Raw genomic sequence first — 17,575 nt, 5'->3', positions numbered from 1 at the left:
GTCTTCTGATTCTGTTGTGGCTTTGGGTTTGCCAGACCTCTTTCTGTCAGAGTTTCCCCCAGTTTCTGAGTGCCTTTTGATGGTGGAGGAAAGCATAACACCTTACCTGAAATATAACATTAATTAAATCACAACACAAAACATACACTAGATACATCAGATAGATGGGGTTACACCCGAATTCCAATTATAACAACAAGCCATGTTTGTCCTTTGTAATGTATGATGTTTATTGCATGTATGTTTCTCTCTCTCTCTCTCTCTCTCTCATCCTCTCTGTCCTGTCTACCTCTTCTTCCCCCCCTTCACCCAGCCGACTATCAGCAGGATAGTTCTCCCTTATGAGCCGGGTCCTGCTCAAGGTTTCTTCCTGTTAAAAGGGAGTTTTTCCTTGCCACTGTCTGCTTGCTCGGGGGTTCAGGCTCTGGGTCTCTGTAAAGCACCCAGAGACAATTTTGATAGTATAAGGTGCTACATAAATAAATTGAAAATTGAATTAAATTAATATGATGTGTGCAGACCAGATGACAAACAGTTCAAGATGAGACTGTTCCCCTCATTAGACAATATAGATAATATATGGCGTTCTAAACTTGGCTGACCTGATCTGAACTGACCTCTAAGAGCCATAAGCAACAGATGAAATTAATTATGTCACGTAATCATGTTAAGTTCTAAGAAAACAGCTGTGACATGTGACATACTAGAGGCACTGACTATCATATCTCTCTGGTATGGATGCCAGAGGGGATCAGTTCTACTGATATCTCTTGATTTCATGTAAATTTAGCCTGTGTGGCAGAATGGATGTACAGCTACACATAAAAGACAAAATACAGGAAAAACCATAAGAATAAAAAACAAACACAATGCTCCTCTTAAGGTGTCAGTTCACCATGGGCCTACAGAACATCTCAATGTTCCTAGTCTCTGAACTGTAGTCTAGTAGAATTACATTAACATATTCCCTCTTTTGGTGTTGCGATGATGGTGGTATTGAGTGCTCACCTGTTCAGCTGTGTTGCGATCTGGTGACTTTATAATGAGCATGAAAATTATGTAAATAATGTGCGATGTTTCCACATTCAGTGATCCCTCATGCCTCTTGTGAGGCATTTGCATTGTTTAGGTTAATGGTCTATGTACATTTATTAGAGTTTTTTCTTTAACCTGTCATCTGACTGTCATTTATTCATGTGGCATAAAGGAACATAAAAGAGCTTGTATTAGTACCTTGGAGTTGGAGATGGATTCAAGGAAGCAGAGTCTGTTCCCGAAGCCTTCAGCAGCCAGGCAGAGTTTCTGTTGCTCCTTATGGATTGTGGCTGAGCACTGTAGGACCACCTCATCATCCTACACAAACACACACCCAAAGATACAGTCACAAATCAAGACATTCACTGACCAAGAATTAGTGACAGAGATTTTGTGTTGCTCATTGTAGGTTGTAGCTGAAAGATGCAAAGCAACCTCATCTTCCTGGCTAACCCAACACCCACATCCACAACCAGGTCTTCACCTCTTTGACCAATACAGACAGTGGTAATATAACTTATCACTGAAGAGGAGTCTACGTACATACAAGCATTCAGACAGAAAACATTTGATCAGCAGGACACACCATTCATTTGTTTATGTTTTTTTTTTTTTTTTAATGTGTTTATGTGTATGTCTTGTGAAAATAATGGACTTGACAAAATGTTCTCTTTTCATCACAAGCAAAAATGGCTCAGCTCCAAATAATCCAAGCCAAAAGCGAGAATTCAACCTAGGAAATAAAAGCGTGGGCTGAAGCTGTTAATAATTACACTTTCCCTTCTGACAACTACAACATTTACAAAATGTATGAAAAACATTTCACAGTCAATAATAGAAGTTTAAGATTTGAAAAAGAGGGTTATCATATGCCCACTAACTTATAAAAATTTAAAATCATACGATGACCACTAAAAGGGAATTAATATTTTTCTTTAGCAGCGCTTAGAGTCTAGGAGTCATCGTAAATCTTGATCCTTAGGTTGATGTTTTGTTCTTTTCACAGCACACATTTAAGCAAGTGGTGCTGTACCTCTGCTCGATACATCCAGATACAGAAGCAAGATTCAAGATTAGGCAGATGTCATTTCTCATTTTAATCAGGATTTAGACATACAGAGACAAGCAGCGGCATTCAAAACCTGTTACCCCCCGACCCCCAGTGTAACTGAGATCTAATCAGCATACATCTGTTTGTCTGCCTAATATCTGTCTACACTTACATGGGTTGTGTACTAATACCCAAGCAGAAACTACACAACTGTGTGTCAGAGCACACCACACACCACAACTACTGATTCTTTTCATTATGTTTATATATGCTTATGTTTAGCACAAACTACTCTTGCAAAATATTGTATAATATACATAATACTATGTAGACTGCAAATATAAGCCTATTATCTATAAAAAAAACCATCACTATCTGAACCGAAGAATCACCGCTGTGCCACGCTCCATTTTATATCAGTGTAAAATGTATTAAATAGTGATAGTGCTACACAATGGAGCTAAAGAAGGAGCATCTATGGCATGTGCACTACCCTCTGCTACAAGACAACAACGCAATGTTCCATGTTTCACTGATACAAAAATTACTTACTGTCATGTGAAACGAAATGAAAAATGACATGAGACGATGATCATTACTGATTCACTTTTTTATTTTATTTTATTTAATTTACTTTATTAATCCCAAGATGGGAAATTACTTCTCTGCATTTAACCCATCACTGAAACATGCAGTGAAACACACAGGAGCAGTGGGCAGCATCAAGCACCCAGGGAGCATATTGGGTGTTAAGTGCCTTGCTCAAGGGCACATCAGCCAGCTAAGGATGGTGGGGACATTATCACTAAACCACACTCAAATTTTTCCTGCCAGTCTGGTGGGGGAATCGAACCAGCGACCTTCCAATCACAAGCCGCTACTCCAACCTCTAGGCCACGACTGCTCACTGCTCACTACAGTTTGAATTATTAAAGGAATGAATTAAAGAAATCAAAAGATGCTGTATATGGTCATAAAAATTGAGGAGTCAACAAAAAAACAGCCAAGTACACCCATCACCACTCAGCCTTGCTATCAATCTCTCCCGGTGGCTAACCATGGCACTGCAACAACATGAATCCCATGCATCCTAAAAGGTCCATTATTTGCAAAACTCTCCCAGATGCTAGAACATCAGTTTTAAAGTGTGTGACTCCAGGTCGATGGAAAGTTTAACGAGCAAGCACAGAGGCAAGGTCCGAGCCAAGGGAAGAAATGCAAACGAGCATGTGCTGCGGTGCAGGATTGAGTAGAAGCAAAACTGTTTTTTGGCTCAGTGAGGGACTTTCATTCAAGTGACTGGGCATCATTTTTTCAGTTCAGTATATAGTTTCCGTTAAATATCCACATGGACATGGATGGAGCTTATATTCAGCATTCTGAATTGCTATTTTGCTTCACCTCAGTGTTTGAGCTTAACACTGTTGGGTTTATTTTTAAATCCTAAGCAGTCAGTAGACAGTACTCAGTGTTTTTATATCTGTCCCACTGATGGAATTTGGAGTATCAGTTTATATTTATCACAACGATGAAAGAAAGGACGCATTTCAGTGTTCTTTAATCGCCTGTCTCATGTATCTGACAGAACAGACTAAACAGCAGTATTTCACAGGATGTTCTTAACCTTCCTCTGGTGTTAGGGTCGGCACCGACCCGTTTTTAGGTTTTAAATGCATAAAAGTACTACATAAATTTGTTGATTGCATCAAGGCTTTTTGACTTTGTCAGGAATCTCTATTTAAACAAAATAAAATAAAAAATTTTTTTTTTACTAAATTATAAAATGCTCTGGTGAAAATTATGACCTTTGTGTTGTTAGGGTCGGTTTTGACCCAGTTATAACATAAGATTATAAAACAATAATAAGTGCCAAAACTGAAATCATAAACACACTATCAGCCAACAGCCCACAGCCAGCTCCTTCTCCAACCACTTGAACTTCAATTAAAGGCTTCTCTTTTTGCCTGTTTGACAAAATAAATAAAGACAGACGAGAACTTCTCAGGAGGAAACTCACCATGGTGGGCACAGTAAAAAAAAAAAAAAAAAAAAACCTGAGCTGCACCCTGAAATGTTGCAGGTGAAGGACAGGGCTCCACCTTCCTCAAAATTTGTTTTTACAGACACCACCACTGCTGTTTCATACTTCAAAAAAACAACAGATTTGATACTGATGTCCACTCTTCACAAAGATGCAGCTGTGTCATCAGGAAGTGACAAAAAGCCCATAATCATTCTGGACTATAAAAACAAAGGAGGAGTGGACAACCTGGACAAGATGACTGCCACCTACACTTGCCAGTGAATGACCAGGCGATGGCCTATGGTTGTGTTTTACAACATCCTCAATGTGTCTGCATTGTACATCGATTTGTGTCGTGGACCCACATTCACCAAGGGTGGAACTCAACCAAAAAAAACAAGCAGAGAATGTTTCTTGAGGAGCTAGGAAGTTCCCTTGTCAAGGCACACATTGAGAGAAGCCTTGGTCAGACAGCTGCAGAGCACACCAAGGACTCCGTCCACGCCGGCAGCAACATGAAGAGCATCAGCGCCAGCATCCTCCTCAGCCAGCCCTGCCTCAACATCAACCACAACAGTCACAACCCCAGAGAGACCGCCTGATTGTAAAGAAAAAGTGTCAGGTCTGCCCCAGCAATAAGGACAGAAAGACAAACACATTGTGCTTCACCTGCAAAAAATATCTCTGTAAAGAACACACTGAAAGTGCCACTTTTTGCCACACATGATTGATTTGCTTGAATGGTTGTTGTGTGTTTGACCTTGCAAATCTACATTTTGTATTATTACTACTTCTGCTTTTCATTTTGTATTTGTATTAAAGTAATATTTTTGGAAAAAAAAAAAGACTTGTTTTTTGCCTTTTTCTTGAAGTAAATATATACGGGTCGAAATTGACCCGTAACACCATGGATGTTACTATGGTTAATAATATTAAAATTATTATTAAAATTATTTTAACATTTAAGAGATGTGTTCTAATCCCCCTCAGTAATAGTCAGGTAACATAAAACTTTTTATTTATTTATATAATTCTCTTGAGTTTCATTTTTTCATTTTTTTTATATTGAAAACGAGGGGTATGCTGTGAAAAGAAAGGCCCAGGGGGCCACAAGAAAAATATTAAACCCAATCTTTTCATGGATAAGGAAGCCTAACAAGGTAACCAAGAGGTAAGAAACAAATGGGATGATAAATAATTGTTTTTAGGGTATTGTATGGCTGATTTAAGACACGGGTCAAAACCGACCCGCTAACACAAGGGAAGGTAACAGAAAGCTAACACAAGAGGAGGGTTAAACCCACCTACTAAGCTTTTATTTTATTACCAACTGTTTCTCCAGCCAATGCAAAAAAAAAAAACTGGCACATCATCAGAATTATGTCAATCATTGAATAAATCAAAGATGTGGGTGCTGATTCAGAGCTCTGGTACCAGGCTTGCTCATGGCTCCCTATTTTCAAATAATACCTCATACGGTAAGAAAGCTGCAAAGTGAATTTCTGGTGAAATGTCTCACTCAGCAGGTTGGAGATGTTGGTGAATAACACGGCTGCATGGGTTTCTGGCTGCTGTAACACACACACAAACGCACACACAAACACACAGAACATAACTTTAAAAGATCCAGCTGCAAATAACCAAATTTAATAATACAGTTGCAACTGGGAGACGCTGTGGTTGTCACATTCTGCCTCGAGAATTCGTCAGTCAGTGTGGTCCTGCTTAATTATCTAGATGTGTGGGCTGAGGGAATACCATCACACACACACACATACACACACACACTCACTCACATAGAGAGCCATGTAAGGTTTGCTAGAAACTGGCGTAATATCTTAATAACTCTTCTAACGTCTGGCACATACAATCCCTCCCGCCCACACCCACATACATGCGAGCGCAAGGAACTGGGACATATCTGAGATATCTACTATGACTATCATTAACTTGAATAATGCCTTAGTGACATTTACAACGGCTGACACAAACGCTGTACACCAGAGGAAGAGGTCTGGTGTCTGTCAGCAACAGTGTGCAATCCAGCCTTCTAGGGGGAGAGAGAGAGAGAGAGAGAGAGAGAAAATGACAGAGAGAAGAGAAACAGAGGGACTGACAAAAGATGAGTGGCAGTAGTTGTTCTTCTGCAACAGGACACTAGAGGCTGACTCAGGGAGGAAGAACGCACAGAAGAACAAACTAACACAAATATAAGTTGTTTCTAATTGATTACGAACACAAGCCGTGTTTTCAACATCATTACTGGTATAATAGTGACAAAAATGTCAAAAACATTCCAATCTGCTGCTGCTATGATTCAGCGTCGATTACAGTCAGGCATAAAAAACTTGGGTAGGTTTATGTAATGGTCCCAGTCTAAGTTAATATTAGTCATCCTCTGTCATCATGGTTACAATAATAAACACATGCTAAGGTTATGGAATGATTGTGTTCATGGTCTAAAGAAACTAATATGGACAAGCCTGACAGTTACTGGGTGATCCATCTCCAACAACTGAAATTCATATTCCTAACCTTCACAGCAATAAAAAGCAGTATGAGCTTGAGCATACTATACGACTTACAACGGCAACCAATTCGTTTACAAAAATTGAGTAAAAATCTGCTGACAAATCTGACATCAGTCAACATTCTTTGGTGGTACACCACATTGTATTCTGTGTGTTTGTATACAAGCTAATGCACGTCATGTTATTAAAATGTTTTTACTGTGTTCCACTCTTGGCCAGCAGGGGATGCTGCAGGAACCTGAGCATTCTCACTTCCCACATCTACGCTGGAGTCTAGAAAATTCTTAGTAATGAATATTACTAAAAGCGTTTTTGTGAACACTGCAAATCAGAAATTGATTTCATTACAACATTATGTCAGTGGAAAAGAGAGCAGCTCCGAAAAATACCCAACAAAGTAAACTACCCTTCATGCTTTACTGTGAAAAAAGAGGAATGGACAGGATATAGGATTAGAAAAAGAATGGAGACTTTGGAAAGATGTGAGTTTCATGTAAGGATTTTCAAAACGCAAAGCGCTAACAGCTATTGATCGGTGTGCAATATGTGTACACTGTGTGTGTGTGCGTGAGCCATAAAGACAGAATGGCTTCCCTTGCTCGAGAAAAACACTCTCTTAGGCTGCATCTGCCCTCCTCCCACACACACAGAAATAGACTGACATAAATTAGCATGTCTTCTATAGTCTACACGGTCTCTCTCACACACACACACACGTGCACAAGCATAAAAACGACCTAAAAAAATGTGTACACACACACGCGCAAAAGCACATTAGAGTGCATGGTCAGTGCTCATCAGTCTGAACTCAAAAGCAGCAGTTGAATACATTCCGTCTTACACAACAGTACATTCAACAGTGTGGAAACATTAAATATGACCTTCCTGAAACAGGCATGGAGGCAAAGGAGACACACACACACACACACACACACACAGATGGACACAGAGAGAGAGAGAGAGAGAGAGAGAGAGAGTGCTGCCATAGAGGCCTGTTTGTAATCCAAAGGTAGAAGGGTAGGATCAGTGAAAGACACTACAACGATTAATCCTCTCCTGACACAAGAGAGAGAGGTAGAGAAAGAGATTTAAAGTGAGAGGACCAGATACTGTAAAAGTAAAACAGGTAACATCTTTAATCCCATCAACTGCGTGCACCAGTCCAAAGACTTTTCACATCAAAGTCTAAAAATGAGGATACTACATACAGGGTATCATACTGAGTGTGAGTCAAAATCTACAGATCTGATAAGAAGAAAGCTGGTATTGTTCTACATTTTTGATGTTTTCCTTATTGTCCATGAACCACACAAAAGAATAAATGAATCCTTAAAAGCACCTCACAAGTATATCGCTTTACAATGGTCAACAACTTAAAATGTGCAAATGAGCAAAACAAAAAACAGATTTAAGATACTACTAAACCTCTGTTACTAATGACGGCAGAGGTCACTGAGAGGACGGCAGTCAGCGCCCTGCTGCTTACGCTCTGCAGGTGCAAGCAAGCATCACCTACAGCATCAGCCACAAACAGACCGAACACTGAAATAAACACTGAACGCTGAACTCATACAACATTATTATCTGTAATATTCCTACATTTTTTTAAACCACTGGCTACGTGGGAATCTCAGGATTTCATCTTTGCTTTATACAGATGACATGGTTCTACTGGCGTCATCAGTCCATGACTTTCAACAAGCACTAGGGCAATTTTGTGCAAAATTGACAGATGATTTGGGCAGCAAATTAATTATTATTTTTTTTTTTTTTTGGAAATCAGATGCTGAATATTTCTTCCTTAAATTCAGATTAATATTGAAAAATATTTTTCAAACCAAATTATGGAAGCATTATATATTGTTCAATTACTTATTTGTCATAAAGTAGGTTATTAAAATATAGGTAATAAAATAGTGGATCAAGTGCTGGTATCAGGTGTTAAACAGCACGGTATGAAATTATTGTGAACATCATTTCACAAGCTCAAAATAGCAATGCTTATTTTAGCGATGAATTTGTTAGGGTTAATGCATCAGCATATAGCCTATTTACATATTCAGCGGGTACTGAGCTGCCATTCATTTGCAGTCATGTTTGTGTGCACCAGTCAAATGTAAATCACATATTTATTATCATTTTAGCTCTAGTTTGGTCTCCACCAGCTCCTGAGAAAAGTATCTCTTAGGCTGCTAAATACTCCATTATGCTAACCAGCCTGCTGCTGGTGCTACAGGAAACCATGAGGACAGTGGCGAGACTGAACTAAAACATCTAACCTGCTGGCTGGCTGTAAAACCAAGTCATTGTGGTGAAAGATGTTAAAATGCTCTGTAAAGCCTCCAGAGCTGAGGGGAACTGCAGAGTTGGGTGCTAATCTTCTGTGTGTTGGTCACTATTAGAGACGCTTTTTTACATGACACCGTCTTGTCAGCAATTATTAACTGAAAATGTCAGTCTGGCCATTTAGATCAAAGGTCATTTCATACTGAGGACAAACATAATTCATAATTTTTAAAAAGTGATTCATCACGTTAATAGCCTTTTGATAGCATCTGGTGATAGAACTGCAGCTGCACTTTTAATGGTGCATGCTTTGCAATTCTGGCCTCATATCAAAGCAGAGAGACAAAATATGTTCAGACTCTAAAGCCCTTTATCCATTTTTATATTAAGTCTTGCTCAAATATTTATTGATATATTTAGCTGTTGTTTGCATATCTTTGCCATTAACGTTCTTTCCATCTTACAGCCAAAAGAGGCAATATTAAATCAGTCAAAATCTAACAAAATGACCTCAGCAGCTTTTGCTACAGTGCTAATGTGCTATATGTGCCAAATCAGCCTGTTGTGTGTAAGTATGTACTGTAGCACTGTGTGTGTGTGTGTGTGTGTGTGCATGGTGTTTGTGTGAATTTTATTCCAAGTATCCACTGTTATAGAGCATCAGGGATTTGGAAGATACACACAGACACACACACTGGCAGTGGGCAGGTCAGCGGAGGAGGGTTTAAAAGCTTGGCACAGAGGGAGAGGGAGAGAGAGAGAGAGAGAGAGAGAGAGAGAGAGAGAGAGAGTGGAGGAGGGGAAGCGTCAGTGATGATGTAATCTGAGAAAAGCAGAGGGTAGAGGAAAACAGACAGGGAGACACTTCATCTCTGATCAGATACTGCTGTATGGTGTTATTTCTTATCATAAACATATACCTAAGCTATAGGTGGCCAGTGCATTTGAAATACTGTATAGTTTAATTCATCTTAATACAACAAGGACCCAATTGGGGCTTGGTGATTTCCTGGTTTTAACTATTTATTGTTACATTTACCTCTGTAACAGTATTTTAAAATTATATCTGGGCACAGTATTATCCACTCTCACAGTCATTTAATTAAACTGAAACATCAGACCCAAACAATCAAAGTCAAAAACTCTTTTTTAAATTTGACTGGTCCTGCAGGCAGAGGGACACCAGTGCCTGCAGTGTCTGCCTCTGCCTGCTGGAACATGTACAGAAATTATAATGAGTCCTGGATAAAAACGAGGGGGGAGAACATCATAAATGATTAATACATAAATTAATGACTACAATGAAGATGTTAATTAAGTTAATGAGGGAAATCTGTTTCATTTGAACCTCTCTGTGAAACAATCATGTGTATAAGCTCTTAATTTATTCACACTCTGGCCTCAGCACTGCGTACTATGAGACCTCAGTATGTCAGCTCGGGATTCAATCACCAACACGTTTCTCCTAAAGCAAACGGCATCAATCAGAACCTTTTTTTTTTTTTTAGATGAGTTGCATCCTCATATGCCTAGCCTTTATTAAAAGTTAAATATGTGACATTTTGAACATTAATAGAGCAGCAACAACAGCATCCCCAAGAATGTCACAGAATGTCACAGCCACAGAAGCACTTTGAGCTTCTATTCTTTGTTTTAGTTAGCCACCGCACACCACAACAGTACGCCAATATATGTTTCAGAAAAAACGTGATGAGAGAAAGGAAGGCTATGTAGTAGCACAATATAGATTTATATTTGATCAGCACTGCCTAATTTTACAATATGATCTGAGTTTGGTGAGCTCCTTTTTGAAGCAAAACACAAAATGGCTAGTGACTTTCTCCTTTTAAAGCCAAACAGAGCAGTAAAGGTTACTAACACAGCACTGTAAAAACATAATGTCTTACAAGTTCTGCATTCAAATTATTACCTAACTAAAGTAAAACAAAAAAAAAAACATACTCAATGCAAAGTCCCTTGTGCCTGTTATGCTATTATTTTTATTATAATATATTAAATATTATTAATTATATTTATTTATTATATTATATATTATAATTTTATATAAGACTACACCTAATGATTATTTTATATTGAAAGTTATTAAACTGAAGAACCTGATCCCCAACATTTGTTTGTCTGACAAACCAGACAAAATGTTCCCCAGAATATGCTTTATCTTTGTTTAAGACCAGTGTTTGGACAGTAACACGCAACAAATGCATCAATTTTTTCCCGGAGTCTGGCCAAACAAAAACGCACTAATTTTCCAAGTGTAACAGGCATGACATGCTGTTGCGAAGTTTGCACAGGAAAAGTCATCCTCAACATACCATTTAGTTAAAGCTTTTGTAAGCTAGTACTTTGTTACAGGCCACTATGAATTTTGAATTCAAACAGTAGTGGTTAACACACATAGAAATCAGAGCTCCTGCTGTTTCCCTTCATTCTTTCGGCTCTCAGGCTGCAGATAGACCATATGCTCCAATCTCATGACTCTATTCTTCATCCCTACATAAAACCGTTCAGCATTTTCCACATGAACATGATCAGAAGATAACTGTTCAGCATTAGACATGAGAAAATAGGAGGGTAATGCAGTTGTTCTGCCACAAAAAACAAGCATATCCTCCTTTCCCCAAACATGTTCAACGGAGGTGGCAAGTGCAAAGGTATCGTGACCCATCAGGTAAAAGTGGCCACATTTAGAAAAAAATGCTGAAACTGAAATATACCAAAATTATCTGTTTTGTTTTGTTTTTTTGTTTTTTTGTCTCTTTTGTTTTCGTCTGTCTGCATCAGCAATGGACTGAAGTAAGACCATAACTTCTGTAGAAAAATATAACACATTCTTCCGTTTGCAAATAAAATATTTACCTCATAAGAAAAAAAATCATACTTGCTAAAATAAATATACTCAGAGGTTTTGCAGTTACAACCTTACTTGGTATGACCAGTAGCTAAAAGTCACTTTTTCAAGATCATCTAGCAATCATTATTAATGTAAAAATAATCAGGTTAAGTGTTTCAAGAGGATGTGAGGATGTGTTTATTTAAAAAAAAAAACAAGTCAAAGTTTATTAAGTTAAAAATCATGTCCCACTCATCTGATTTCCACTGAATCAACACTGCTGAATGTTCTGCAGAATCCCACCCAGCTGGCCCCAGCATGACCACACTAACTCACAAGTGCCTGCAGGATTTGTACGATTCTGACTTTAACTATACAACTTTCGACTGTGGGCAACATCTCCCTGAAAGCGATGATTGTGCGCACACACACAAACGCAAAGACACACACACACACACACACACACACACACACACACGGGACTGGCCAGTGACATTTCTGGCATAATCCCAAATGTCTCTGTAATCACAACACACACAATCACAACAGAGCAGCACTGCCTGCCTCACACTAAGCCGGACTAGAAGGAGGATATTGGTATTGAACAGAGGAGAGAGAAAGAGTGATACTGGCAGAAAAAAGTAAGAAAGATTAACCAGTGCACATTAAAATGTGTGAGGGGTTAAAGCAGGGAGGTGCAGCCAGCTGTTATGTAAGCTATGTCTTTATGTGGGAGTGAAGACATATGGCTGAGCTTAAGAACTATCAGAGGAAGTATTCAACATGAAGGCATCTTCCAACACTCTTTCATTGGTTAGAATGGTGATTCTTTATTGGGCCTTGTGCCATAGCTACATGTATAGCTAACTGTTCTGTTTGACTGTCACATCTCAGCTAAAAACACATCTCAGAATGTCTTCACCTACAGTATTAGAGGTCCAGAAGATAATGTGTGTTGCTGGGTCTGTTCACCTACACAGCAAAGTTGATTCTGACACTGTAAAAACCACAACAACAAACCAGACTCCGAGTCTACAGCCATAGTACCAGCTCTGTGAGGCATGACTTTGAGCTAAATGCTAAAGTCAGTATGCTAACATGCACATAATGACAAACAGATAGGCCAGATTATGTTTCCAGCCTTTACCATTAGTGTGGCTTTTTTTTATTAACACAGTCTGAAAATGGCCTTGTGTAAGGGTACTGAAAGATTTCATATGTTGAGGAACAGACAACTACCCTCTCATTCTAGGGGTCATCCTCTTCCATTCACTTCTGATTTCACTAAAATTAATGTTCAATCTCTGTGTGCATTTGCAAAGACTATGTCGGACTCCATAGTTGGGGGGGGTTCGATTCCCCGACGGGGAGACGTAAACTTGGGGCAGTCGTGGATCAGCGGTTAGGGTGTCGGACCCGTAACCGGTGGATCGCTGGTTCGATTCCCCATCCCGGTGTCCATGGCTGAGGTACCCTTGAGCAAGGTACCTAACCCCCACTGCCCCGGGTTTGCTGTGTGTGTGTGCACGTCACTTGGGTGGGTTAAATGCAGAGAACAAATTTCGTTGGAGTGAGTTCCCTCCAATGACAAAATATGTCACTTTAATCAATCGCTGGCTGTCAAGGTGGTGTACAGCAAACGATGTGGGCGTTGTAGATCATTGGGAGACCTTCTGGGAAAGACCTGGTCTCATTAGGAGAGATGGCACTTTGGATGGAGCGGCTCTCATATCTAGAAATCTGACTGAGTTTCTTATTAAACTAAGACCATGACAACCCAGGGTTGAGACCAGGATACAAAGTTGCAGTCCTACATGCCTCTCTGCGCTTGTATTAGAACAGTTACCTACCCAGAATCCCATAGAGACTGTGTCTGTCCCCCGACCGCCTAAATTAATTACATCAAATACAAAAAGAGGAGTTATACATAAAAATCTAATAAAGATTGACACCAACACTTCTACAGCTACAACAACTAGGAGAATTAAATGTGGACTGCTAAACTTTGGATCTCTATCATCACTAGTAAATGAATTAATATTACAATTTAGATCTATTTTGTCCAACCAAAACCTGGCTTCAGCCAGAAAAATATGTCAGCCAAAATTAATGTGCTCCCCCCAGTCATATTAATACTCACATTCCTCGAGACACTGGGTGAGGGGGTGGAGTTACAGCCATTGTTGACCCAAGCCTATCATTCAATCCAGCCTAAAGTCAACTACTATTCATTCAAAAGCCTTATACTTAGTCTTTCACACTCAACCTAGAAAAGAGTCTAATCTAGTCTAGTCCTTAAAATAAATAAAGTAATTATTATGGGTAATTTCAATATACATGTGGACAATGACAACGATAGCCACTGCACAACATTTATCTCTCTATTATATTTAATTGGCTTCTGTCAGTGTGTACATAAACCCACTTACTGTTTTAATCACACTCTTGACCTTGTTTTGACATATGGCATTGAAAAAGAACATTCAATAGTCACTGAAAAAAATCCTCTTTTATCTGACCATTGTTTAATAGTTTGTATGACTTAACCACATACCGTCAAGAAAAGACTCCTATACTAGATACCTGTCCTGACCTGCTGTGGCTAAATTTAAAGAAGCGATTCTATTGTCATTTACTTCAGCTTCATGAAACATGAAGCAAAAGAGACTAGCGCCATGGTATAATACTGAGGTTCACATACTAAAGCAAAATGCGCAAAAACTTTAAAGGAAATGGCGCACCCCCAAAATCACAGAATCTGACTCAATCTGGCAAGACAGCCTTACATTGCACAGAAGGGCCCTAAGGACTGCCAGAGCAGCCTATTACTCAAAAATAATTAACGATAACAAGAATAACTCCAGGTTTCTGTTCAGCACTGTAGCCAGGCTGACAGAGAGCCATAGTGCTATTGAGCCTTGTATCCCTGTGACCCTCAGTAGCAATGACTTTATGACTTTTTTTTTTAATGACAAGATTTTAAACATTAGAGACAAAATTTAACACCTACTAACCTCAGTTGGTCCTGATCTACTTTCAAACACAGGAGTCTTAGAAACAGCAGTAGAACCAGATGATTATCTTGACTGCTTTTCTCCCATAGACTTTCATCAGCTAAATTCATTCATATTTTCATCTAAACCACAACAACAGCCTCTTAGATCCCATACCGACTAAGCTGCTCAAAGAAGTCTTACCCTTACTTAGCACCTCTCTATTAGATATGATCACACTATTCATAATAACAGGCTATGTACTCCAGTCCTTTAAAGTAGCTGTAGTCAAACCTCTCCTTAAAAAGCACACACTAGACCCAGAAGTTTTAAGTAATGATAGACCAATATCTAATTTTACATTTCTCTCCAAGATCCTTGAGAGAACAATTGCCAGTCAGCTACGTGACTTTCTACATAGTAATAGTTTATTTGAGGATTTTCAATCTGGTTTTAGAGCTCATCATACCACAGAGAAGGCATTGGTCAAAATCTGCATCAGACGAGGGACTTACCTCTATCCTGTTTGTACAGTTAGACCTTATTGCTGCATTTAACACTATCTAGTTACACAGATTGGAACACTTAACTGGCATCAGTTTCAGTCTGGTTTCTAACTGGTTTCAGTTCTATTAATCAGATCAATCTCAATTTGTTAATGTTAATGATGCATCGTCCATACTCACAAAAGTCAGTCACAGAGTTCTCCAAGGTTCTGTGTTCGGGTCAATACTATTCACCCATTATGCTCCCCATTGATGATATTATTAGGAAACACTTCATACATTTTCACTGTTATGCAGATGACACACAATTGTACTTGTCAATTAAACCAGATGAAACAAATCAGCTAGCCAAACTTCAGGCATGTCTTAAAGACATAAAAACCTGGATGACTAGCAATTTTCTACTGATTGTTCTGGGCTCTAAACACCTTAGAAACAAATTATCCAATGATATAGCAACTCTACTGTAAGGAATCCAGGAGTTATCTTTGATCAGGACATGCCCTTTAACTCACACATAACACATATTTCAAAGACTGCATTCTTTCACCTCTTCAATATTGCAGAAATTATCCTAGTTATGCTGCTATAGACTTAGACTGCAGGGGGATCTCCCACGACTCCTCTCCTTCTCCTTCTCCTCCTTCCTTCTCTCCTCCTCTCCTTTTCCTTTTTCCTTCTCCTTCCCATTAATGCGTGTTACTACTGCTCCCATGGATCGTGGTTGGACCTCCTGCTGCGGTCCTGCTTGAAACCTACTGCAATTACTCCTGTTTAGTCACAATTTATTTTAATTCTCTTACTAATTTATTTTAACTCTCTTACTACGCGTGTGTGTGTAATTAGTTTGTGTGCGTGTGTACATTTACCAATTAAAGTGAACAAAATATAATGGAACACAAAGATGCTGAGCTGTTGATTTGCTTTGAGCAGACTGGTCATGCAAAACACTCACTCTTGGCACCAAGACTGCAGTATACTGCTGGACTGGCATCACCACACCCTCTACAACACCTCTCCTGCCAACAAGTCTGCACCCCAAAACAACTCTTCTGCAGTAAGGTCCTTATTCTTGCTGTCCCATAGTTTGCAATGAGTTGAGCTGCTTTATATAATATGCCACTGAATACTGTTATATCATCCAAACCTAGAAATACTTTTCTCTCAAAGCTGTCAGGCCCAATCATACATCTATCTGTTTTTATGAGCACTAACTTTAAAAGACTAGCACTTGTAATGCTCTCATTTTAGTTTCACTTTCTGCCTCTCTAACACAGCACTGACAGCTCATCCAGTGGGAGGACACAAAATGCTCTCACAAAGACCTAAGTGGCCCCTCACACCTGAAACATCTGAAGCCATTTTAGGTTAACAAAATGTTGAATTTTTACATTCCAACACAGAATCAGAGAGTGTTTCTTTTCGTATATTTGCTTCTCACATCCTCATCCACCATCAGGGTATGACCACTGTGCATTATGTAGATACTGTAGATCAATAGACTGCACACAACCCACACACCTCCCATTGATTTCATACAGACACTAATGTTTCAGCACCTACTAATCATATATCAGCTCCACACATAGTCATCACACGAACAGGGTCACATTTCATTAATTGTGTGCGCACAATTGTGCTGTAAGCTGGATGTGTATGTGTGTATGTCCTTTCCTTTGTGAACATCGTTCATCACTGAGTTCACAACAGCATACAACAGTACATACTGCTGAACTGCAGTACCAATGCATGAAGTGATCTCAGCAGTATTACACATTTGACAAGCTATGTCAATGTCCACAACTCTGCACAGAATGATCAGCAGGAGCAATGAGATGGGTGGTATTTTTCCACACAGTGCCCCTTTAGTAGCTGGTGTTGCAACAAACATGAGTAGTGTAATACAAATTCCTGACTATCCATTTCCTGTGGAGTGAACTTCCTCTGGATTCCCATTCATCCACATGTTGTTTGTTTCAGTTGAGAATATTGACACTGCAGCTTCTGGGGCCTCTCGAAGAGCTGAAGAATAGCTGAGGGCAAGCTTTATTCTTATAAACTATATATGAATTTAATAAAATTCAAAACTGCGGCGTGCTGTGCGCTCTGCTGAGAAGGTGATCAGCTGCATCCTTCCATCTCTCCGAGACCTGTACATCTCCAGGACTCTGAGGCGTGCAGGTTGGATCACAGTTGACCCTTCTCACCCTGGACATGGACTCTTTGAGAAACTTCCTTCAGGCAGGAGGTTACGCCACAAGAACCTCACGCCACCAGAACAGCTTCTTCCCCTCTGCTG

The 17,575-nt window shown here is 39.4% G+C and overlaps 1 protein-coding gene across 10 annotated transcripts in view; it reads right to left on the bottom strand.

Annotated features, from left to right (window-relative positions):
* ryr2a (ryanodine receptor 2a (cardiac)) overlaps positions 1 to 17,575 on the bottom strand; it is a 155,302-nt gene that overhangs the window by 109,083 nt on the left and 28,644 nt on the right. For all 10 annotated transcript variants that reach the window (XM_046378163.1, XM_046378170.1, XM_046378167.1 and 7 more), the window contains exon 2: positions 1,234 to 1,353. In XM_046378163.1, the coding sequence (XP_046234119.1) occupies positions 1,234 to 1,353 (120 nt within the window). The remainder of the gene's footprint in view (positions 1 to 1,233; positions 1,354 to 17,575) is intronic.

Source organism: Scatophagus argus, chromosome 21 (genome assembly GCF_020382885.2).
Source record: "Scatophagus argus isolate fScaArg1 chromosome 21, fScaArg1.pri, whole genome shotgun sequence".
Classification (NCBI taxonomy): domain Eukaryota; kingdom Metazoa; phylum Chordata; class Actinopteri; family Scatophagidae; genus Scatophagus; species Scatophagus argus.
The sequence above is the reverse complement of the archived record's forward strand: the minus strand, read 5'-3'. Positions and strand labels throughout refer to the sequence as shown.